General features: G+C 37.0%; 4 protein-coding genes across 13 annotated transcripts in view; 3 read left to right on the top strand and 1 right to left on the bottom strand.

Annotated features, from left to right (window-relative positions):
- how (protein held out wings) overlaps positions 1 to 3,082 on the top strand; it is a 39,131-nt gene extending 36,049 nt beyond the window's left edge. For 4 of the 9 annotated variants that reach the window (XM_032433775.2, XM_032433782.2, XM_070206705.1 and 1 more), the window contains exon 8: positions 1,259 to 3,082. In XM_032433775.2, coding sequence (XP_032289666.1) covers positions 1,259 to 1,425 — 167 coding nt within the window. In that variant the 3' untranslated portion in view covers positions 1,426 to 3,082. Of the gene's footprint in view, positions 1 to 1,249 lie in introns of all 9 variants that reach the window. The other 5 variants (XM_070206706.1, XM_032433789.2, XM_032433792.2 and 2 more) reach the window with 2 other exon arrangements.
- Positions 3,083 to 5,195: 2,113 nt separating this feature from the next.
- Positions 5,196 to 7,410, top strand: LOC6630965 (uncharacterized). Its single transcript, XM_002053763.4, has 4 exons — positions 5,196 to 5,551; positions 6,166 to 6,308; positions 6,783 to 6,921; positions 6,982 to 7,410. Exons 1-4 carry the CDS (start codon positions 5,313 to 5,315, stop codon positions 7,220 to 7,222), a joined length of 762 nt encoding a protein of 253 aa, XP_002053799.2. The 5' UTR covers positions 5,196 to 5,312; the 3' UTR covers positions 7,223 to 7,410.
- Positions 7,411 to 10,316: 2,906 nt separating this feature from the next.
- BomT3 (Bomanin Tailed 3) lies at positions 10,317 to 10,860 on the bottom strand. The gene is made up of 2 exons (XM_002053762.4): positions 10,708 to 10,860; positions 10,317 to 10,641 (listed from the first exon to the last, which is right to left on the bottom strand). Exons 1-2 carry the CDS (start codon positions 10,856 to 10,858, stop codon positions 10,376 to 10,378), a joined length of 417 nt encoding a protein of 138 aa, XP_002053798.4. The 5' UTR covers positions 10,859 to 10,860; the 3' UTR covers positions 10,317 to 10,375.
- An 879-nt stretch (positions 10,861 to 11,739) lies between these two features.
- On the top strand, positions 11,740 to 12,379 carry BomBc3 (Bomanin Bicipital 3). 2 transcript variants are annotated; one of them, XM_015171600.3, is made up of 4 exons: positions 11,740 to 11,843; positions 11,912 to 11,953; positions 12,015 to 12,196; positions 12,299 to 12,379. In XM_015171600.3, the coding sequence occupies exons 1-3, from the start codon at positions 11,786 to 11,788 to the stop codon at positions 12,188 to 12,190; spliced, it is 276 nt and encodes a 91-aa protein (XP_015027086.1). In that variant the 5' UTR covers positions 11,740 to 11,785; the 3' UTR covers positions 12,191 to 12,196; positions 12,299 to 12,379. The 2 variants fall into 2 exon arrangements, with proteins under 2 accessions (XP_015027086.1, XP_002053797.1); XM_002053761.4 differs by having other exon boundaries at positions 12,015 to 12,379.
- Positions 12,380 to 25,117: the final 12,738 nt, after the last annotated feature.

The following is a 25,117-nucleotide window of genomic DNA, read 5'->3' on the forward strand; positions in this document are numbered from 1 at the left end:
CAACTCGTATACAGACCTATACAAAAACAATTACTAAATTGATTCTAATGCCATGCTCAAGAATGTCTGATTACGATATTAAAAAAAATCAAAAATAACTCGTGATATGCACAAAAAAAAACTCCCTTTGGCTGATGCTAAACAAAAAAAAAAAAAAAAAAAACAAAAGAAAAAACACACAATTTTATTATGTTTAAATAAACAAACATTAAAAAATAGAACAAATGTAAATAACGCTTTACCTTGGCATTTTTGAACAATTTATTATTTAAACAATTGACAGCCAATGCACCTGCAATTTTATTTTTTTATATTTTCTCTAATCTTTAAATTCGATACTCTATAGCATTTACATATGTATAAAAACCATATAAATATCAAATGATATGTGATGTAATATTATTGCTAATTTTAACTAACCAAAGGCCAAGTTAACTAAACAAAGAAATCAAAAGTAAAAACAAAACAAACAAAAACACAAAAAAAAGCGATAAAATTAAAAACTAGAAAATAAATAATAAACTTTTACGTTGTTTTGTAAATTACTCGACAAATTCCTTAAGCGACTTTAATAACCAATAAATGTTTCTTTAACAACGTATTAAACAGTTTGACATAGAAAACTATTAACATGTCAAACACTTAGATTTGCACTATCTACGATTTTTATTGCGTATGTGTTTGTCCTTTTCAACTCGAAGAATGTTTTTGGTACAAACGAATCCTATTTTTTATTTTATTTCCTTATTTTTGTTTTCAAAAATTCAATTTTTTGAATAGTTTTTACATTCGAAGTAAAAAGTTACTAAAAGTCTGTGAGGTATTGAAATCTTGGCCTGCATGTTGTGTGCCCTGCTCTTAATGATCTATTTATTGTTCCACATAAGTACAAGTACATACATACATAATATATGCCCGCTTTCATTTAGTAACTTTTTGTGCTCATAATTCGCATATGTAAACATCTATGTTTTTTTTTTTTTGCTAGGTATTTTACGATACAAAAAAAAAATAAAAACGATATAACTAACTTCTAACCATTTATTAAAACTCAATTTCCATTTCTATGACTTCTTTTATTTACATGCTAACCAAAAAATAAAAAAACATATATATAAAAATCTAAAACAAAATCTGCCAACAACACATCTCAAATACACATTAAAAATGCATTTAAAAAACACAAAAACCACCAAAATTTCTTATCAAACGCCTAACGCCTGCCGTTTGCCGCCTGCGTTTTGGATAGATGCGATAGATGCACCTACAATTGAGGCGCAGCCAGGAAACAGCAGCAAGAGATTCGCATATGATGTACTAAGATCAGATGGAAGCAGCAGCATCAACAGCAGCATATTAACAACCATAAGGGGAACAGCTGTGGGAGCGGAAACGGAACCGGAAGCAGTGTGGCAGTGGCAGTAACCCAGCATTGTTTGCCATTTTGTATGGAATGTGAAATGCTAATTGCAAGTTGTGCAAGACCCACTTGTTACTGACAACTACTAAAATAACACACAACTCACACCACACCCACACCCTCACAACAACATACAAGATCACATGTATATGCTCTACAAAAACATATCCACTCAAAGTCTGTGGCCTGTTGCTTGAACCTGCAGCACTCATCTAAATGCAACAGCAGCAACTGCAACTGCAAACAACAACAACAACAGCAAGAAGAAGCAGAAAATAATGTATTGAATTTTGTGGCCATTTCTGTTGCGTTTTGCCAGCCAGCAAACAAAACGAAACAAACAATTACATTAACAAATCAAACATAGTTTTTAGATTAAATTAAAAACATACAAAAAAAAAACATGAAAGAAAGAAGAACACACATAATTATTATCTATTAACCACTTTTAAGTTATAGTACATAGTGAAAAGTTCAGCGAACAAAAATTACTTAATTAAACTGCAGTCTCGTGCATACAACCATTGTGCATATAACAAATATCAATTTGTTTATAAAAAAAAAAATTAAACAAAAACAGAGAATATCAATTACCGAATCTCATCTGCAAAACGTTTTTTATAACATTGTATTTTTTTTGAACATCAAACAACGCGATGAAGAATCTTTTTTGTAGTTTTTTTAAGGCTAAACAATTGTTTTATCTGTGTAATTAATCACACACACACGCACACACACACAGACGCACATCCACTCATTAGGCGGCAATTAATTGTTGTATGCTCTGATAATTTATAAGATTATAACAAAATATCCATTATGCGAGTATATTTTTGTTAAATTGACGCAAATTCATTGTTAATGAAGAATTTCGATTATGATTATGTTATATACTTTATACACCCACTTACACACACACACACACACACTCACATCAATATTAAGTATATATATCGCGCTGATTGTGAGCGCGTGTGCTTATTAAATAATACAAAATAAAAGTAACAGCCATATTTAGTTAATGAAAAGTAACGAATATCAAGCATTAATAATGTACAAGTAAAAGCTAAATAGTTTTAATGTCTAGTGTTAATATTGAGCTCAAGCACAATGTATTATACACCAGAAAGAAAAAAACAATGTTAAATAAATAATTCATGATGGGTAAAAGATTTTTGACCAAAATACCGCATATAAAACACAACCGAAATTCTTTAATTTAAAATAAATGTCGGAAGTTATAAAACGCAAGATTATGTAAATTTTTTCTATATATTTATATATATATTTATATTTTTTAAAGCGCAAACTCATTATACCCATTAACAGCTAACTATCATATCTGCGATTTGAAGCAAAATGCATATATTATTAAACATAAAGAGAAAAATAAAAATGAAATTGCATTTAAATTATGGTACAAAAGAAAGACGGCTACGTTTTATTTTAAATTAAAGAATTTTCCTAAATGCAGCTGGGCTTTTAACGAAGCTAAATTTAAATAAACCAATTGAAACAAATATGTAATTAGTGTGCCTTTCAAACATATTGCATCTAAGTTAAATGTTAAATTAATTTTATAGCGGCACAAATCAAAAATCATACAAAAGTTAAATAAATAAAAAATCAAAGTAAAGAAAAAAAAAAGAAAAAAAAAATGAACGAGTAAATTAAATAAGGAGAAGTGGCGAAAATCACAGGCAGCAGCCAAAACATTATGAAATTATAATATGAAATATGTGAAGCGACATACTCAATAATTACAACAGATTTAATAAATTAAAAAACAACTATTTAATGATGATACAATTTTAAATAATATTTATATTTAGTAACGGCAATCGTGCAATCGTAGCAATGAGCACCGCCAAAATTTTCAAATCTTTTGGTGTGCAGCCTAAAACGAACCTTCTCGTTGTTATTTTGGTTTCGTGTTCGATTTCGAAATTCAATTCAATTGATGATTGTGAGTAATTTAATACAGCTACTATATATACATATACCATATAGTGCATAGTAATAAGCTTAAGCACATTGCGAAAATTTGAATGTTGTATGTATTGTGTTATTGGGACAAATTTATTTCAAACAATATTCATTCATTTAAATATAATATATAATTGCAAATTCAATGAAATCTTGCAAATCTTGCAAATCTATCCACACATGTTCAAATAATAAATACATATATACGCAACTGTAATAAAATCAAACTAAATTATGTACAAGTTTTTGCATAAAATAAATGTTTATAAAAAACTAAAAAAAAAAAAAAATATGAATGCCTCGCATTTCAATGTCATTTAATTGAAAGTTTTGTCATGCACGGCCCGATAATTAAGCCCATACAGGCCTGTGCCATCGAGTTGTTGTCCAGCATAACAAAATACTATTCTCAATACTGATCTGAGCTGTGTTGTGGCTCAATAATGCAGTGCAGAATCATCGAGAAAGCTGTGAAATATGCACGGATATGGCCATGGAGAAGCTCGCCCACAGCTGTGCTGCAGACTGCATAACTATGAAACAATAGAGGCGTTCGTACGCCAAATGAAATCACAAGAACTTGTACATGAGCTCTGTATGCTCCTAATTGTATGCACTGGGTTACATTCGGCAGTATTGTTCTGTTTTTGCAGGATTCACCGCCTGAATTTTAATAATCCATGCAACTGAGACCTGGTTAGCTTCTAAACAATAGCATTATTCAAAAATCCAATGCCAATTCACATACGATAGCACAGCGCAAGGCTAAAGCAAAATCATTTTCCAAGGTTTAAGCATTGATGCTTTTAAAGTCTGCTGCCAAAATAAAGGCAAAGTTGTAGCTTAAGAAAATCAAGAAAAGTTTTCACTGCTAAAAGTTCAACAAGATTAAACGGGACAGAAATTTTCATGATTTTTGTTACCCTTGTTCAGGTAAGTATTGCAAGTTTTTACTCAACAAAACTCAGGCTACGCTTTTAAATGATTAATAATCAAAACGAGCTACACGATGTCAAATGTTTTTAATTTGTGTCTCGGGTTGAAAAACATCTTGAATTTTTACACCAAGTGCTGACTGGTAGTCAGTTAATTAATTTGTGATACTTTCAGCAAGCCATACACCATATGTTCAGTTCGTAGGCACACAGAAGTCATTACAATCCTGTTGAATGAAATGAATATCAATGCCATATTTCAGCTAGCTTACCCACCCACATATGTGCTACGAAGGTGCAAATTGACCTTTACAAAAAGGCCATGTCAGAACATATATGCAGTCAGTAATGTACGGCAAAGTCTGTCTCACCAAGCGGGGCAACGCCAACCCGATATCAATAACCAATTCAGGGGTTCGGAATGAAACTTTTAAAACAACAAAAAGTCTGAAAAGTTAATTTGCTAGATTATTGTATTTTTGTTATATTTGTCCTCAACACAAGTAATTGAAAAGTTTTCAGTTTTATTTTATTTATATTATATAAATATTTACGTGATTTCAAAATTGATAAACACCCAAAAAATTGAAAACAAACTCGCACTTTTTCATTTCAGCACAATTAATCATTTAACAAACAGCCCCAATTAAAAACTGAGAATACTTAATTATGCATAAAGTAGAGTCTTTTCCACTTAGAGAAAAAAAGACAGTGGGCTTGTATTGTAAACAAACCGAGAAGCACGTGCAACAGGCGCCAAGGTGCATGCGCTGTTTTTAACAGCAGTTTAACAGCAAGTTAACAGCGTTCTGTTAGCGAGCCTTAAAAATAGATGGAATTGACCAAACCGGCTCAGTTCTTTGATAGCAGACGAATCGCAAGGACGAAAAGCGGACGGGACTCGATTTGTTCATACAACGTCACAAACAATAAAGTCTCGTAGCAACAAGTGTATTCAAGAGAGGACGATAATGTGGCACGGCAAAGTATTTGTATCAGTTTTGTGCTGTGGCATGGTGTTTGTTGCCATGGCAGATTTAGGAAATGAAACTCTGCAGCAGCAGCCGCCGGTACTGGCTCATGTGAATAAGTGCGGCAGCACTCAAAAAATGGTTGACGAATGCTTCAAGGATTTGCCGCCACATCTAATGGAGTTCTTGCAGAATACTAAAATTGTCATCAGCAAACAAGAGATCATTGCCAAGTGCAAGTAAGTCTCAGCGGTATTTCAGATTCACGCAAGATAAGCTGAGCTGTGAGTGTCGCTATAAATAAAACTCCTTGGCCAGGAGCATTAAGTGAAATACATTATTGATTAGCCGCTCAGATGCGGCGTCTCTCTTAAGATACTTACAGTTCATAATTAATAAGTGTTCTGGCTGGCCTTTCTATCAAACTTGGACCAAGAAAGCAAAGTTTTTGCCTTGATTAAAAGGGTTCACTTTGGACTTTCTTTAAGCTAAGTACCGTGTAAAATTATCAAGAACAGCAACAAAGTTGAAAATAAATACAAACTTTTTACTTATGTCTCGCATAAGCTCGGTAATGGGCGATATTGAATTTCGTGAAAACCTAATTTGGCGAGCTCAACTCAATTTATGAAGGCAGCATTGTAATTTGATCACCAATTAAAATTTCAATAAGAACAATAGCAGCATCAACGGCATTAAATAAAATAAATAAATCGTAGCGCATAACTTTTTTTTTAAAGTTTCTTATAAAATAAAAACCCAAATCTGTGGAAACATAAAGACACCTTAAGTAAATGAAGTCTAAACCTTTATAAAGTATGCATAATGAATATTCAAATTTATTTATTTGTAGGGTTTTCAACCGTGGCATGAAATGTTTTGATGCCTATTCAGCTCGTTGTTTACAAAATCGAAAGCTGAACTTGTTTAAAAATAATGTCGATGGCGCTCGTAAGTTTTTCAAAAAGTTTTGTGCCGACGAGGACTTTCAGCGAGGTAAGGGTGTCCAACCAACACCTCAACTTTTCTATACTTGACTAACTTTAAGAACAATACATTCTTATATATACGTTTAATTTACCACGAATGTTTTTGCTACCAATTATGAAGTTCAAAAATTATCGACAGTTAGGTGCACTTTTTAAACTATTGCCCCTCCATGTTCAGGAGCTCAGGTTGTTTGGAACTTATGTCGCATTTAGTTTATTAAATTACATATAAACATTATTATAATTATTCTCATTCTCATTATTCATTCTTGTCTCCTATTTTATTGGTATTTTTTTTCGTTTCAGTTTTAAACATTGCGTAAACAAGAAACTGATATTTTGGTCTCAAATGAGTTGTAAAGTTGAGACTCCCGCTCGACACCAAAAATCGTGATTAGTTATAGGCTAAGCTGCATGTTTGTTAGTCTGAGTGAAAAAGTTAATATGGCAATAGTTATTCTTAAACATATTTCAATTACAGATTATCTGCGGCACAAGGATTGCTTCACGCATATACAGGTGGACTGGATAAGCTGCACCACGGACTTTGAGAACATACTGACAGATGATTTGCACGACGGCACACGCAATGTTAGTGATAAATTCATGGAGTTTTGTTGGTAAGCACCTGCTGAATATCTCAGCCTGAGGGGAAATAATTGTTGGTCACTTGCTTTCAGTGCACGTTACGCATACGAGAATTGCATCTACAATAGCGCACGGTACAAATGCTATAAGCACTCGGCGGAGTTTGCACGCGAAACCGCTAAAATGTTGTCGGATGAGAAGCACTTCAGCAACTGTCGCCATCTGGAGGACATTTGCGCGCATTCAGTGCGCATCGCCTGGATCAGGAGCAGTATTTTACCTCTGGCCATGGTTCTGGGTTTGCGTTACCTGCGACATACCATCAGACCGTAAATTAGCTTCGGTCTGTGGCTGGTTGTGGTGTTAGTTGTCCAGTCGTAAATGCATAGCATTGAGCTTTTCGTGGATGGGCGTGTGATTCTCTGGGGTGGGTACTGGGTCGGACAGCGACACTTGTTAGTCTTTAAGCTGAATATTATCTATTTATGTGTATATTTGTGTATTAAATAAATGTAAATTTCATTGTTCAACATTTACATTATGTTTAACTGCAAATTCCTATTTGATACTTAGCATGCCACTTTTCACCATAAAAGCTGACATGGCGCATACGTGATATGCCGAACTGATTGACAACAATTTTTATAAAAAAAAGGCAGTGAATATGAATAGAGATTTCTCTCACAGCTCATGGGCTTAAGATTGTTCTCTAGATAAGGCAAATTGGTCACGTCTTCAATTTCAACTTTGAATTGTAAAGTTTTTCTGGCATTTACCTCCAACAAGTTTTTCTGCGTATTTGGCTGGCCATTTAAAAACTGACGACAAACTTTAGCTAAACAACTAGCATGGAAAGCAAATATTCTGACGCATTCAAATAACTTTGGCTAGCGCATATCTCTATAAAATTAGTTTTCAAATAGCTCGCATATTTTGTTGCACGAGTTTGGTGTTGAGGTGCGTCTAAGGTTACTAAGCTTTGTGAGTTGAATCTAAAACTGAATTTAATTTATGTCGCCTCATTGCTTTCAATAAGGATCGATATTAATTTTGTTGCGATGCTCTTACTGCTAGCTAACACTAATAGTCTGTGCAACACACTTGTGACCCATTACGATGACAAGGGTTGCCCTTGTGCCCAGGATGTTCTTGCCACTCGAGTAGCGTAAAGCCAAGGCACTTTTAAAAACATGAACTTTGAGTTTAGCAAAGAGTATTGTTCATAGTTAAAAACCAGTTACCAATTGTTTTTCATTTAACAATGAAGCTCGTTGATTAATTAGATAACTTGCTTCTATGGGTGCAGCAAAATGCAGCATGCAAATGCACAACTCGGTATGGAATTAAAGGCCCGGGGCGACAAAATTGCGAAATCCGATTTTCCACTTAATGCTAAAATCAATTAAACTTACTTCAACTTACTACCCTTTCTGTGCAACAGGCAAATTAATCCCAAAGCAAAGAGTATCTGTGTGCAACAAATGTCCATGGAGTATAAACAAACCAGAATATGAAACTCATGAAAGTGGTAAAATTTCATTGATTTTCTTCAACTTAGTTGAAAATGTAAGATCCTGACATTTAATTTTACGTTTACCAAAAAAAAAAAAAAAAAAATCATGTGCGGAAAACGAATGCTTCGAAATTCATAAGCTTTCTGTGATTTTGCATTTTTTATTGAATGCACACACAACGCATGTTGAAAGAAATCTCACATTTGTTTGCTGACCTCTCTCATGCTTTTAAACAAGTTCTGAAAGCACCTCACACTGGCTGGCTAATTACACAAGTAGAAAGAAAAATGTGTATGTATGTGTGGAACATTTGTATACACTTTTCACATCAAATGTGTAAAAGGAATGAGTATAAGAGTATAGTGCAATTAGTGTAATTGATAGAAAGTAACATCTCCTATTGAAAATTTGAATTTTTATATTGTTAGCTGATAAAAGGAAGAAGCCTGTTCGACTTTTACTACTTGAAATTTCTAACATATTTGTTTTTTGAATGATTTTCCTGTACATTCTAATACAATCTAATAATAATGATAAAGTGCACTCGATCATTGAACTTTGCGTCATGCGGTCTCGATTTCAACACGGCCTAATTGGGTTTTCATCAAGTGAATGAACCTAATAATGTTGCAAACTTGGCAGCATAAAGGGTTGTGCAATTAAATTAGGGTTGAGTAAGGAACACCTGGAACAAATGCAAATGAATGCCTTTGTGAGCTTTAATAAGTTACGAAACACATACTTTTGACTTAAATTGAAATTGGGTTGGAAAACTTGAATATTGGATATTAGTAACAAAATATTGTTTTACTTGGAAGTAAATCAAAGCCAAGTCTATTTGACTTAGTAGGCAATTTCAATTGCTCTTGCGAACTGACCGATGATGATAGCATGTGTGAAACAAAGCTGTGGCCCTTCGATTGGAGGTCTTATTTGTATTACTGGCATAGGAAAGCCTGAATATTGGTTTCTAGGAAATAACTTAGTTTGGGCATGAATAACTGAGATATTATTGAATTTTCGGAATCCATAGTTTGATTTATTTTCAAGACTGATATACCTGTATGCAAAGGATTAAATTCTGCTCAAGAGCAATCATCATTGCTGTAAGGAGCTGCTTTTAATTAAAAGTTTGTAAAAAAGCGAGAATTATTATTGTGTTCATTGCCAAACGCTGATTTTATTTTTGATTTGAATGTGCTAATCAGAAAGTCATATTCAAAGTATTGATTGAATTCTGAATATGCAAAGTTCATATATTTCGAACGCAATAATCTGCGGGCTAGGTGTACCTTACGAAGTGCACATACACAGAATACAATAATGTGAAATAAAAAATTACATGCTGTGACCTTTACAATATTGTCGATTGCTTTGAGTGTAAAACAAAAATATCTAGAGATACGTGGGGTAACTAAAATGGTTCAGCTCAGCATTCGCAGTCTATAACTGATAAGCAATATATTGTCAAAGGCTATGGCCACATGTGAGATAAAATCTAATAACATGTTTCAGTATAAGCTACGTATCAACTGTTACTTGGATGGTTATATGTATCGCTTAAAAAGACATGTGCAGCTTATTCCTGCCTGCACTTAACCTTTAGCCTTATTGGTTGCTTCTCTTATCTTTAAGCTATGCACACTTGATTCAAGAGTTTTAAATGGAAACCACATAGGGGTAAATCCCAGCTCTGTGTGAGCATATACTTATTATGCTACAATAAACTAAGAATTGATAATTTTTTTTGCAATAAAGTCAAATTTGTTTTTGTTGTGTGTGCAACAAAACTTTTGTTTCAAATGACACTTCAACGTCACGAAACTGCATTGAAAATTTTTGTTTTAATTGGAAAACTTCAAGCACGCTGTCGACACTTTGCAATTGAGCTATATGTGCAGGTTCCATCAAAATCATTTGTTTTTTGTTTTTATTTATGTATAGATATTTTGTAAAAAAAACTAAGCCGATTTTAGCCGCTTATGATTTGCGTCAGACCATCATCATAGCCACCGCCTCCACCGTAGCCACCGCCTCCGCCACCGCCACCGTTGCTATAGCGCCCGCCTCCACCTCCCCCATTATAACCATTTGGTCCAAAGTTTCCCGAGTAAACCGGACGTCCGCTGCCGCCGCCGCCACCGGCTCCAGGGTTATAGTAGCTGCCGCCGCCGCCGCCATTGCCGCGGCCACCGCCGCCTGTGTAGATGCCTGGCCCTTGACCACCGGGCGGATTACCTGTGAATGTCGTCAGTTATTTGTTATTATTTTGTTGCGACGCCTATTTGCATTCGATTCCCTTACAATCATAACATCCGCCACCAATGTACACGGCCGCCTCCGTCATGCCGAATGCGCACAGCATGAAAACCGCAAAAGCCACTGTAAAATTCACCATAATTCTGGCTGAGTTGTTGGTGTACTGAGATGCCAAACGGGTCTGGCTAGGTGCCATAGGCGCTGCCGACTTTTATACGGCGTCGTTTGTACACTGTGTGACTTTTTTTATTTTTGCAATTCAATGATCGTCTTATCGCTAATGTGAACCGAAACTGGTATATACTACTGTGTGTGTGTGTGTGTGTGTGTGTGTGTGTGTAGGAGACAAATATTAATCAAAGTGGGGAAATGCCCAGTTTTAAACGTAAATACTTACTAACTCTCTGTATGTGATGCGTCGTTGTTGACGCTCGAACAATTACAACAATAATTACACAATACATTGCTAAGCTTCAGCTAGCTGCTAATCTAAGTACTCTACGTCGAGTGGGACAGAGCATCAAATGAAAATGCAATTTCTAATAGTCACGACAATTGGTTGATGCTTTGGTCAGAGTCAACGCAAACCTTTTAATTTGCATTGTTGTGGGAAAGGCCGGCTTCTTTGGAAACACAATAATCATTCATGTTCATAAACAATTTTGAGCAGTTAGTATATGTTAAATATGTAAATAAGGTTTACTTGAATTTTAAATGAAGCTATTTTTAATATGCCCAAGAATTTGTGGGAGAGTCTATTTGCCTGTGCTGTATTGTTATTAAATAAAATATATTGCACTTTTGGGGAATTTTATTTATTTTGAAGTTATCAATGTGCTTTTTCCCAACTATGCATGAGGGGTATATTGCCATACAAAGGCGACTTGCCTTGCATATATTCAGTACGTGATATTAAAGAGCTTAGGTGTTTATTCACCCATCATCAATTTCAAGTAGCGCACTTAGTAGTCGTCGCATTTGCATTGTTTATTGAATGCCGCCTATTGAACCGTTAGTGATAACATTCAGTACACACACATTATGGAAATTACTTTTGATTTACAAGGCATTTATAAAAAACTATATAAGCTTTAAGTGAGTGGAACAGTTGGCAGCAACTAAAATGAAGTACTTGACGTGTGGACTGCTCTTGTTGGCACTGTTGCCGTCGCTGATCAGCGGTGAGCAATTACAGCAATTCGTTCCTGATTAATGCTAATTGCCCCTGTGGCGTATACTCAATTTACAGCTTATCCCAGCACTGTGGTGGTGAACGGCGTTTGTTTGACTTGTAAGTTTTTAGTTGCATTCAAGCATTCAATCACAAAACACTCAACAACATGCATCAATAGGTCCCAACCCAAATGGTGAATCGGTGTATATAGATGGCCAGGAGTATCGCAGCTTCAACAACGGCAATGTGGTTGTCAGTCGTCCGGGTTATAACAATGGACGCAATACGATCGTGAGGCGGGGCGGTTCGACTGTGGTTAACGGCAACTGTGAAATATGCAATGTGGATATATAAAAGGCTGTAAATATGTTCAGTAAAGAGCTGCATGTGCATGCATTTGCATAACAGCAAAGTTTTTCCTAAAGAACTCTCGAAAGCAACTAATTATACTATCGTTTTCAGAGCTGCAAAGTTGAGACATACACGTGATATGTATCTGTTTACTATGGAGCCTTTTTAAAATATATTCACTGCTTCGCCAGATTTCAATTTTGTCAAAAATTTTCAAAAAAAAATGTAGCGCAGACATTGCCTGATCCAGTCCACAAATTGCTTACAAAGGCCAGTTTGAGGCATCCTATTGGGTTGTTTTTATTGCTTTTCTACGATAGGAGCAGCTGCCTTTTGTTCACGTATGCGGAAATTCCGTAGACAATTTGATGGGAGCATAGGAAACAGCCAAATATATGACGCAAATATCAACAAGATAATATAAAAAAATAACAATGAAAGCATCTCGTCAAAGCACTGGCTTGGAGAATTTTGTAAGTGTCACAACGCAATTGAAATGCATGTAAAAAGCGAAATTTAACAATGCCAGTGTCCAAGCCAGGGCAAACAATAATGCTGATACATTATGTATAAATGCGTATATAAAGATGTGTAGGTGTATTTGCTAGTTATATAAGAAGACGACTTATTTGGGCTTAACATTTAATGACTAAAGCAACTGGGCTACAGTGCGTATGCTTAATGCTAATTTATATAGCACATAGTCCACAAATGCATGGACTTAATAAGCAGAAACCGCTTTAAGCCACAAATCTTAATTGTTATTATGCAGTCAGAGTTAAAAATGCTTGTGGCTCGAACATGTTTCACTGCTACGTATATATTATTTAAAGTTTCAGAAGTTTTCAGCTAGCTATTCAAGCTGAGCTGAAACTAATTTCGACTGCTCTTTAACTAGAAAATAGTGAAAATTGTAATCCGAACTGAGTACAGCTTATTTTCATTTCACATAGGCTTTAAGGGCCATTGCAAACCAAACGAAATATTCAAAATGTTTGGGTAAAAATATAAATTTGCCAGTCCGTAGTTTATTTTGCGGTAACAGGAATAGTATTTTGATGATATTTGATGCCTGACAGGCAATTAAATAATAATTTTCAACTCTTGGCTATTAGAATAAGAAAAAAGGGAAAAAAGGAAAAAAACATTGCACAAAACACAAAAAGATACAGTTTGTAATTTGATTTTATTTGAACATTTCTTTGGCTTCGACCAAGGCAGCTTGACTTAAGTTTCATTTTGAGCGCAGTTTCCCTTTGTTCAGCACAATTTGTCTGGCCTTTAAAGTGCGCTGGGGCAAATGTTTTGCGCTTCACTTTTCGCTGCATTGTGGAATTTATCTGAAAGAACTCTCTGATTTATTTACCGTCGTTTTAATTTCTATTGAGTGTCAATGAGGTTAATGTTAATACAGTCACGTCTTTTTGTTAACTGTGAACTCAATTTAATTAAATATCACAGCGCACAGCCGGAAATTTATTTGCAATGATTAATTGATAGGCATCGGGCGATCTCAAATACTTGTGTTCATTTCCTCTTTGCGGGATTTTGGTTCAATTTAATCGAAATGCAGATGACAGAAAGTCAATACAAGTTGTACACGTGTTTAAAATATATTTATTACTTCATGTCATGCCATTCCTCTTTTCTGAGAATTCAGAAATTATGAGTTGCGTATACGCATGTAAATATATAAATTATTTATTATAAAGGATTGTATTTGTGTACAATGCATGTGCATAATTCATAAGAGGCATTGTACTCATAATATATTTCTAAACGTGCGGTCTATTATTCCATTGCAAAACTAAATAGAAATTCCCTAGAAAATGCAAAAATTTTGGACAACTCGTTGGCGGCAAATTTAATGCACGTTGGGCAATTGTTTTTCCAGGCAACAATAAAAATGGCCGTGCATGTAACACAACAAAGGCAAAATGTTCCACTATTCAGCATCACAAAGAGAAAAGAACTTTTAGATAGTAGAATAAAAAGCACCAGAAGCTAAATTGTGGTCAGTTTAGTCTTTTTTTTGCGAAGGTCACTTTTAATTTTGGGCTCTTACATGTTTTTTGGGAATAACTTTTTCAAACATATTATTTTATTTATTTACTTTAATGCTTATAACTAAAGCTTTGTTTGAAATTTATTGCCTGCAAAAAAAATTGTTTTTCATTTTTAAAACGCATTTCCCTGGTGACTTTGCTTTGGGTATTGTTTGCCCTTCTTTTTGGCGACAAGTGCCTCGAGTTTGGCATTTGTGGAGTGGGAGTCCTTGACTTAAAAGTTCTGTTTGCCTTGGCGAAAAAAATATTAAACGTTTTTCGACGGCTTTTACCCGAATACTGCTGGCAAAGGAAACCCATTCTTGGCGTACAGCGGTGCTTTATGTATTTTTCTTTTGTCTGAACCACAGGTTGGCAGCGTTTGTATAAATTCGGGTCGTATACGTTATTTTTGTTGGAGATTTGCCCAAAGGTATGTGTCCTCCTATTTAACTACTCAACCGCGTGGAGACTTAATTGAATGCACTGTTGACTAAAAGTAAATAGCGATAATTAGATAAATATTTCAACTTAAGCTAACACGAATACCAAAATTTAATCAGAGCGAGTATTCTATTCGCCGTCTTTATTAACGGATACTTAAAAATGTATATAGAAGTTAGAATTCCCCTATTGGCCTATTCTATTATATATTTTGTTAGATTCAATTAAAATGCCTAGATAGTCGGAAAGGTGTTTTCACAGCTCTTTAGTGTAATAATGTATTGATGTGTCCATTTACAATGTGGCCTATGCGCAATGCATTTGACCCAATTCTTGTTTTAAGCCGATTATACGGTATTATTAATTATAATCAGCTGCAGTTCAGTTGCGTGACACGCATCTGCTTTGCTATTATAGAGACAAACGATTTGGCCATTACGTATTATTAGATATTCAAGTTAATAGCTAAGAGCCTAAGTCTCAATTCTGTATGTGTCATCAATCTGTGTCAGGAACAAGTTACGCTGCCCTGCAGTTAATTATGATATTTCATAGCTGCCCCACATAATAAGCATCCGCCAGCATGAACAGCTGATGCCACTGCGGTAATGCGATTATGAGTCAATGCTGCATAGTTTCTCATACCTGTGCCGCACTCTTTCCTGTTTCATTTTTAATTAGTTTTATTAGTCAGTCACGCTGCCCCAGTTAAAACAAAATATACTCCAGTTTTTCTGTATATGTGTGTGGCATACTCGCATTTTGTAAGTCCTTAATCAAGGACGTTCATACATAACGCCAAAGTTTACGGCCAATAGACAATGCACGCTTGCCTGCGTGCTGTGCACGCGTGTTTGAGTGTGTATGTGTTTTATGACGCCAAGGTGAGTTATTCAGCAGACAGTGACCTTGCCACAACGTGACTTTGTTTCACTTTGTCCAACTTTTGTGGCAGACGCATTTGTAGTTCAATTAAAAACCCAGCAGCTAAAATGAGACACAAATATTTCAAGATTTAACGCTTGTGCTTACAAATATCCAGCGATGCGCACATAAATCAATTTTGTTTGGGTTTGTTGACCAATAACGCACAGATTTGACAAATCAAATTTTTTGTGCGCATTCAACAGTTACGGATAATGAAACACCATTGTCCTGTCAATGCACTCGAGTAGAACTCATTAGGTGTCTGGATGGATTACAATTGATTTAACAGGTGTGCTAGGCCGTTCCCTGCCAGTGTTTCACTTAATTTTAGATGCTGTCATAGCAACAACAAGTAAGGGCAGCAAAAACTGTTGCAGACGTGCAAGATCCCGATTTAGCTTAGCTGATGTACAAAGGGGATGCCTGCATAATGGCCAAGGCAAAAAGCTGCCGCTTAGTTCTTAAAATAATTGTAATTATTTATTCTTGAAACTGAACTGAACTCGCCTATTTTTGTTATGGTAGTAAATTCCTGTTATTTAGCTATTAGGCAGCTATCCAAATGGTATGAAAATAACTTTGCTTTGTGCCCACGCGTATATATCTGACAGCTCGTTTACCTGTATCTGAGGGAGCACCTGTTGAAGTGCTTCAAGCCTGCTGCTGCTTCTGACTCTTGTTCATTTAATGTGGCAGCCTCAAGACATTGGACTTGGTTTATTTTCAGCGCCAGACTTCGAATTAGATATTAAAACGTCGCGTTTATTGTTGTTTATAATACCCAAATCGCTTATCATGTCGATGTGTAACCTAATAGATAGACTATATATTTTTGCGTATATCTAGGTTTTACCACAGCTGTGGCGCATATTGTCTACATACACTGTTGTCTTTGAATGTACCTTATTTACAGCATCCACGTGTATTTAAGTAGATAAGAAACTTTATGGCTAAATAAAAAACAACTGAAAGTGAATAAACTTTTCAACTTGTTTGTTATATATTATTAAATTATACAAATTCTGAGTATTATACTAAAGATTTATACATATGTCCAAGCAGGCTTTTGAAAATGTTTGCACTTGCTTAAGGCACAACTATCTTGATATTTTTTGCTCGCAGTGTATGTTGAAATTTTTATAGATTCAATACTGGGCATATTGTGTGTACACGTGCTCTTTTGATGTACGAACGCAACACGCATACATCTATCTTGCATATTTTTATAGCTGTTAAATTAATAGAAACGCCTTCGATTGCCATATGTTGATTAGGTTGGGAGTACGCTGCAATTTATTTTGCATATGTAAAAGGACATTGAAAAAAAAAGAAGTCGTCTCTGCAATCATTGTCAGTACTACCATATTAATGGCATTACTGCCTCCACCACCTAATGTATGTCATGGCAATGAGGCGGCACACTCAAGCCGACATCCAGTGAAGACAAATGAAATTTACCTATTTCCTGTGTAAAAGTAATTAGTAATTGTCGAGCATGACCCAGATTTCTGGGTGTACATGGGCTTAAAGTCTGTCACGTTTCACTTTGATGTGCTGTTCCGTCAAGTTCCGTTTGCATGCAAGACAAATAGCACACACAGTTGGTAGGCATTCAGTGATAGCAACAATTCGATGAATGCAAAGGATTCTGTTTGAATAAGCCTAATTAAAATGATTATGTGACAGCATGTTGTGTATATGCCTTTGTTCGGTGCGCGTGGCTCTTCCATGAATGTGAACTTTATAAACAAGGCTATAATGCTAATGGAAGTACTACAAATTATATCTTAAAACTTAATCCTATTAGCTACGACAAGTTAAGTGGCTTAAACTTAAATAAGCAAAGCCTGCTTTTAATTATATCATATTTAATCATCATAATTATTAATAAATTGCATTACAAATTACTACATATTCAATTAACAAGCAATTAAAGCTGTTGAGCTGGCCGGCTGTGGTATGTACTCTGGCTCTGACTCTGTATTGGCTGTCAACCCAAGAGAACGCTTGTCTGACTCTTCAAATCATATAATAGCGAATTGATTAGTGCGCCGAAATTGATAATGATGCTGGGGATGATTTACAGACAAAATAATTGACCGCATCGGTGCGCCACAATAGCATTGCATATATTTGGGCGAAATTGTGGGATTGCGGCTTGCCTGGAATTTGCAAATAGCATGAAAATCAGATAGCGCTCAAAATTTAATTAACGCTTTCAGTGGCCTCATTCAGTAGCATGTCTTTAATGTTTGGGGCCAATTTGCGCACAATTAGTGGTTCGCACACACAATTGAGCGCCAAACATAGCACATTGAACCTCATCGGTGTGCAATTCGATAGGCACCGAGTACCTGTCTGTTCTGGTCGGACGGCAGCGGATTATAAATGTGGCTAATGGCCGGCGCTACCTTTCGCTGTTCTTCGTGATGAAGTGTTGCCAATGGATGTGGTTTATGGTTCAAAGAGTTTGTTGAAGGACTTGAATCATTGCATTGTTTAATCACAGTCCTTTAGCATGGCTGATACCAAGGCAACGATGTGAGCTTTCTTGTTTGGCTCTTAAGTGCATAAGTTGCTCTTACCTTGTGGGTTTCCCGGCCATGGAAGCAAATTCCAGAAACGGCTTAACTGGAAATAATTTGGACATGTTGAAAATAGTGTTGGCTTACACGGCTGCTTAAGCTTTGAAATTGTAAAGTAAATTTCCCCTTTTTCGAGTTTTTCCTAGAAATGATAATTAATAAGCCGTTCACATATAATGCTCAATAATAGGAAAATTCACGAGTGCTGCAATGGAAAATAACTATGAAATTTCGTCTTTACGTGCAGAAAACCAAAATCAGCGGAAGGTTGAAGTAACTATTTGCTGCTTTAATACTTATATTTAGAATTTATGAAAAATTTAAGTTTAACCAATGACGAATTACTGTTCTTTAAATCAGTTATTTTTTTTCTCTAACTAACACAATTTTTCTCATTTCTTATAACATACTTTATTTTACTTAGTCCTCTTAGGACATCTTTTGAGGGCTGGCAATAGTTTCTTTAAAATTGTTAAAGTTGCTTATTGCTCTTCTTTTATCAATCCTCACACTCTTATTACCACTAGTTGTACTAAAGCATTATAAATTGTTAAGTGGCCGCAATAAAGAGAGGGGAATCAATTTAATTATTACTAAATATATTAATTGGGGCAACTTAGTTTTGCATTTAGGCTCTCTTAGTCATATAGCTACGACTACATACTCTTGCATACAATTTCATTTGAATATCAACTGTTTTTCGGCCAATTGAGGAGTCAATTTCGTTAAAATAATGTTTCGTAAGCTTAGCCAAGACACAAACTCTTTAGACGCAGTTGGCAAGTGTGGAGTATATGCGTTAACTGTAGTAACACACTTGTTACCCGGAACATAAACCAAATAGAAAGTTTGCCAGTGGAAACACCAGGTGTCGCTATGTGCTCAGCGCCAGCTAGTGCACCGTCTATCGCATCACATCGTTGTGGGCGGCAACAGGAGTTTATATACTAGCTGACCGCATCTGACTGCATCAGCTCACCGACTCCATCCCAGCCCGACCTCAAACCCATGCAATGACCAGTCCGTTGAGCCAACGTTCGTAGTTGGATTTTTACGAGGAGCGAGCTCTCGCGCTTTTGTGTGACACTACAAAGGCTGAAAACTGCATGTGCGCCGGCAGAGGCTGGCGCAGTGGCAGGCAGCGTCAGGCAGCGTCGCCTTTGATTTGATTAATTGATGCATTAAGCCCATTTACGCATAATTAATGCCACTTCAATGTGAGTTTGAATTTTTATTTGAAAAATCATTTTTACACATGTTCATATGCCCCGCTGGCGGCGTAATCATAAATTCAACGCGTGCGACAAATCAGCAGCGAGACAAATATTATAAAATATGAAAAAAAAAATAAATTGAAAGAAAAACTGATTTGTTGGCCTCCGGCGCTGCCGAAGAAGCGGAAGTACGAGTTTAGCTCTGCACATGTGTTGTTGTTTGACTGAAGGGGTGTGCGTGCGTGTGTGTGTGTGATATGCTTGCAGATAAAATGTGCGAGAAAAATATACTGCACACACACACGCACCTGGGCGTGGCTGCAACTACGTGATTTCTTGACTTGCACAGCAAATGTCGATTTCTTGAAGTTTGTCTCAAAATAAGCTAAAGACAAAGTGGCATGCCGCATGCTGCATGCCGCATGCCGCATGCTAATGCAAAAAGTTCTCCCAGCCAAGCCTAATTTGGGTCATTTCCTTAAAGTGCAACAGCAGCTGCAATCGCTGCCGTCGCTGCGGTCGCCATGCCCCAAGATGACAGCCTCTTGAGAAAGCGCATTCGTCGTTTGTTCTACCAAAAAGCAATTACAGATAAGATCGGCTCATTTCAGTGGACAACCCAGCTGTTTGCCAAGTGCTAGTTAGAATTTCGCTTTTCACACTCTTAGCCACATAGATAGCCATCGGGATGCATTCAGTTTCGCTTTCGGTTTGTCGCACACTGACACAGTTAGATCGCAAGTGGCAGATTTCAGGCAAATTTGCGTCATAATTTTTTGCTGTTATATGCCTGGCTTCTTGGCCGGATCCCTAAGGATCCAAACAGGAAGTGCAAGGCTCAAGGTGCAGTCGTTGAACTCGGCCAGCACATTAATATTAATTAGCAGCAGTCTGTTAAATGCAGCTGGGTATAGTTATTAAATGCAATTTCCATCAAAATAAACAAACTGTTCACGAATTTATGCCACGTTCTCCTGTGGCTCAAATGGAAACTTTTTTGTGCAACGAATACAGGCTTGGCGACCACAGAAACGCATGCCCCGCCACACAACCGCCTCGAAACGCGCTCCTTGGCAGCTCTCAAGTGCACATTGCAATTCGCTGATGAGGGTAATTAAAAAGTTCTGAAGCCAACCCAAAAAGTGCAACCAAATATGAGGGTGGGCGGTGGCTGCCTTTGGCTTCGGTAATAAATGCATGAATCTGAAATTTGAATATTTGAAAGCATAGAATATCGACATGCAACATGCCGAGCATAAATAAAACACATTCATTTGCTTTGCTTTTGCAGCTCTCTTTTAATACTTGATTTTTGGCTAATTTCGCATGCAGTTCTTCTCAACAGCAGCAGCAATAGCAACAACAACTTTAGCAAATTTTTTGTCTGTCAAAGTTTTATGACAAATTTTGAATTTGGATTTCGAGCTGCGCCAAGAAATTTGCTAAAATGCGTTCGCGTACACATTTTCTTATCTTCTATTTTTGTTTGTTTTCGCCAAAAAGTTGAGAATGCAAATTAGATTTTAAATAGTTTTTGGTCCGATTGCGTGGGCTGCTGGGCTGCATGGATCAAACAGGGCAACAGCCTAATGCCAAACCATTTCAATTTGATTAATTTGAAAAGCTGCTGCCTTTTTGAGCGTGGCTGCCACCCTTACGAACGCACCCTAACCCTCGACTGCCACAAAGGCTACTAATTAAGAAATTAAAATATACAAAAAAAATATAACGTAAATAAATGGAAAAAAGTTGTAAAATAAGAATGCAAAGCAAATGCGCTTTTTATGGGAATTTTATAAAAAATTGAACAACAACAAACAGCACGCAGCAGCGTCGCGCCGCTCAAAAGTGCAACTCTTGCAAAAAACGCCTAAAAGCAGGCAACGTGCAACGTGCAACGTGCAGCTTGCAGCGTGCAACACAGCAGCCAGACGAGGGCCAACGGCTGACTGCAGACTCCAGACTGACCCCACCAACAAAACGATGACAATGACAACAAAATAAATGAAAATAAAATAAATATAAAAAAACACACACACACACACACACACCAATTGCATAGGTAAAAAGAAGCTGCGAGCAGTTGGGGTTTTGGCTGAACAAAGACCTGCCACCGTCGCCTTGCCCCAGCCCAGTTCTTGGGGCCGCTCGCACCAGCGACAAATAGCTAAAACAAAAATCCCAAGCTGCCGCAAACGTTTTGGTGCAGCGCAATGCAACGGAAATGTGAATGCACCGTAAAGTGAAGTGAAAATGCACTTGAATTTTTCTATTTCTCTCCAAACTGTTTTAATCGCTTCTGCTTTTTGTTTTTTGCTGCCAGCAATTTTTTGTTGTTGTAATTTTCGAAGGCCAAAAAAGACTAAAAAAAAAAGTATAAAGAAAGTAGAAATGGAAATTAAAATGAGCGCAGGCAGCAAACGAGGTAACAACACAAACATCATAATTTCTAGATGCCTCAGAGGCAACGGCGGGGCGTGGCATGTGCATCCGCAGCAACAACAACAAAAACAACAGCAGCAGCCCAAGTACCAACACCAGCGCTGACAGGTGCATCGGTTAGCAAGGTGCTGCTGCAGCGGGGCAGTTGGGTGAAGGGGCACCAAAAAGGGGCACAGGGGCAGGCGACTTGTTAGCGTGCCGCTTGTTCATGTTCATCAACAATGCGACGTTGTCGACTCTGCTGCCGTCTTGCAGGAAAATTTCATTTTCAGTGAGAGTTGCGCAAACATACAACAGCAGCAGCAGCAACAGCAGCAGCGGCAGCAACAGTGGCAGTGGCAGCTCTTTCAGTCAAACTGCCGGATTTTTCTTTAATTTTTTCTCTCTTATTTTTGCTGCTGCCCAAAAAAAGAAGCTCAAAAAATTAAAAGAATTTTTGTTAAAAAGCGTTTCAAGTGGGTACTGCGATGTCGTCGTCGTTCGCTTCTCTCTCTCCCCTCTTTCTCGCTCTATCCTGTTCTCTCTGTGTGTGTGTGTGTGTGTGTCTGTGGGGGAAAACACCTCATGTGTGCCCATCTGCCACACACCCACACACTGGCCGCCCCTCCACCTTGCTGGGTGCAGTGACACGGCGACAGCGACGACAGCGTCGCGCTTTTTGGCTTTTAACGCTGACGTCGACTTTGGCGCTTGATTTTGAGCAGCAGCTTTTAATTTTTTATTTTAATTTTTTATGTTCGCATTTTTATGAGCGCTATGTGGTGAGAATATGTTAATTCTATTGGCGTGTTTGTGACAGCCAAACAGCACACATCACATTTGAAGTTTCTGCCGCTAATAAGCCAAATATTGAATGTGCCACAGATGTGCGGAGCTTCGAACTACAAAATTATATTCGAAGCCATTAGAAAAAAAAATGCTGGTAACAAAATTAAAAAAATATTTCTATTTGTTATCTATTTTAATTTCGACTTCAAGCAGAACTTAGTTCTGCCTTGCAAGGTTTGCCAATCAAAATGTACTTCAAATTTAAATATTGCAAGTTAGCACCTTTTTTATAAGTATTTTACCTGTAAATCGCTTTGAACCATGTATTTTATTTTCATAATACACTTTTAAAGCGAACTTAACCGGAAACACAGGCTAGCAATAGGCATATTACTATATAATAATTAAGATAATAGTAAATGTAATAATAATTCTAATAATAAATATATAAGTCACAGCAATAACAATCATAATAATAATAATAATAACAATAATAAATAATAATGACAAAATATGTATAATTACAAGAATGAATACATGAACATACAAATGGAGTATATTTGAACAAAATCAATTCTATTATTTTTTTTTTTAAATTTTTATTTTACTTTATTTAATTATTATAAAAAATCCCAATAATAATTTTATTTACTATATTTTTTTTAAATTTATTTGGCTAGAGAGTAATATTAATAATTACAATAATAACAAAAGTAATAATCGTAACAATAAATAATAATAATGGCGATCTAGTATAATTCACTTAGTTACATTTTAACAGATAGGGTATATTAGTATGCGGCGCACAAAGCATCATGTTTTATATATTTTACATTTTATTTTACTTTACTTTATTTTATTTTATTCTATTTTATTTTATTTTGTTTTATTTTTATGTGGCTTGTACTTGGCTTTTACATGCACAGACATCCGCAGTCGCGTGTGTGTGCTCTTTTTAGTCGCTGTGGGGCTGGTGGTGCTGCTGGTGGTGGTGGTGCTACCTGGCTTAGCATTTTGCGATGCATAATTAATCTGTGTGGCCGGGATGCGAACGCCGTCAGTTTTGACTGCCATCGGGCCCCCGTTTCTAGCCAGGCATGCAGCCACCTTGGCACTTCAATAAAAATTTCTTTATTTTATTTTTAGTGGAGCTTTTGAATAATGTTTTCATGTATCTGATGTAACTTTTGGGCTTTGCCTGTGGCAGCTGTGGGGGACCACGTAAAAGTGCAAAATTGTGACAGGCACGCTTGAGTACCGCCCCACGTTGCCACGTTCCTGCCACTAGCTGACTTTGGCGGGCGTGGTGCATAGGTATTGTTTGCAGAAACAACTTGACGCAGCGGCAGCACCTTCAACCCCCATCTACACTCACCCAGCGGGCGTTTAAATGGGGGTAATGACTTCTGTGGTTACCTGTTGGTAGAACGGGTGGGAGGGCGAGTTGACTGCACACTCAAGAGTTTGGCGCAACATTTTCGGCTGAGCTGGTCGAGCATCTTAAGCCGGCATAGAGAGCATAACAGATGCGCCTCATTATGAAACCCTTCGTCTTTTTGGCCGCTTAGCCATGCATGGGCGGTCGCCTTAGCCATTGTTGCGTGGCCTTTTTAATTGGCCAGCGCTGCTACCAAAAATTCGCATTTAATTATGTGCAAAACAAAATGAAAATAAAGAAAAACACATTACATTTTTAATTTCAGGCAACTGCGAGTAAAAACAACAAAAACACAACAAAAAAAAAACTGCTTAATTTTCGAGAGTGTTTGCTTAGATTATTTCATTAAATGGAGCGGGCGACAAAAGGCGGTTGGAACAGCAGTCGGCGCTTGGCCTTTGTGCCGGAACAATGCCAAAAGCAAAGGCAAACAAAAGTGTTGAAGCTAAGTTGGCCGAGACTCCTAGACGTCTGCCATAAACGCGCAGCTGCTTGCTTGGCCAGCATCGCCGTCGTAGTGGGAGCGTGCACTTAATTAAAGATAAGAATTAACTGCTGATTAGTAGTTCTTCTTTACACTTGACACTCTGTAGTGCCCGAAGGGGGCCAGCCAACCAGCCAGCCAGTCAGCCCGAGTCCGGCTGGCCAGCCAGTGCTAGTCCAAGCACGTAGCCAACTTGAGTCCAAGGCAGCAGCACGACCCACGAGCACCAACCGTCCCGTCCACCCCAGCCCGTGCTGTGTTAACGAGTTTTTATTTTTGTTTCAATGCTGGCCCAAAAGTTTGCGCTTAATGTACCCAAATGATTTATGTATGCCCACCCATGTATCGCACACACACACACACACACACACACACACACACACCCCACACACATGTAGCCAGGGAATACCGATGCCGCCTAAAAGCGTGCTTCCATTTTTTTTAAGTCGCGCCTTTCATATGCGTTAATTGATGTGGCCAATGCGCGTCTAGGCCGGGGTTTGTTACATAATTTAATGCGTCTACGTGTTAATCACAGCATTTAATGAACGACCTAACGTACTGCCACGTACCCAGACACAAA

The sequence above is a fragment of the Drosophila virilis genome, chromosome 2 (genome assembly GCF_030788295.1).
Source record: "Drosophila virilis strain 15010-1051.87 chromosome 2, Dvir_AGI_RSII-ME, whole genome shotgun sequence".
Lineage (NCBI taxonomy): Eukaryota > Metazoa > Arthropoda > Insecta > Diptera > Drosophilidae > Drosophila > Drosophila virilis.

Coding starts and splice junctions, on each gene's coding strand:
- BomT3 (XM_002053762.4), bottom strand. CDS start 10,858: ATGGCACCTAGCCAGACCCGTTTGGCATCTCAGTACACCAACAACTCA. Junction 10,642..10,707: donor TGGTGGCGGATGTTATGATT/GTAAGGGAATCG, acceptor CGACATTCACAG/GTAATCCGCCCGGTGGTCAA.
- BomBc3 (XM_002053761.4), top strand. CDS start 11,786: ATGAAGTACTTGACGTGTGGACTGCTCTTGTTGGCACTGTTGCCGTCG. Junction 11,844..11,911: donor GTTGCCGTCGCTGATCAGCG/GTGAGCAATTAC, acceptor CTCAATTTACAG/CTTATCCCAGCACTGTGGTG. Junction 11,954..12,014: donor GAACGGCGTTTGTTTGACTT/GTAAGTTTTTAG, acceptor ATGCATCAATAG/GTCCCAACCCAAATGGTGAA.
- LOC6630965 (XM_002053763.4), top strand. CDS start 5,313: ATGTGGCACGGCAAAGTATTTGTATCAGTTTTGTGCTGTGGCATGGTG. Junction 6,309..6,782: donor CGACGAGGACTTTCAGCGAG/GTAAGGGTGTCC, acceptor TTTCAATTACAG/ATTATCTGCGGCACAAGGAT. Junction 6,922..6,981: donor AAATTCATGGAGTTTTGTTG/GTAAGCACCTGC, acceptor ACTTGCTTTCAG/TGCACGTTACGCATACGAGA.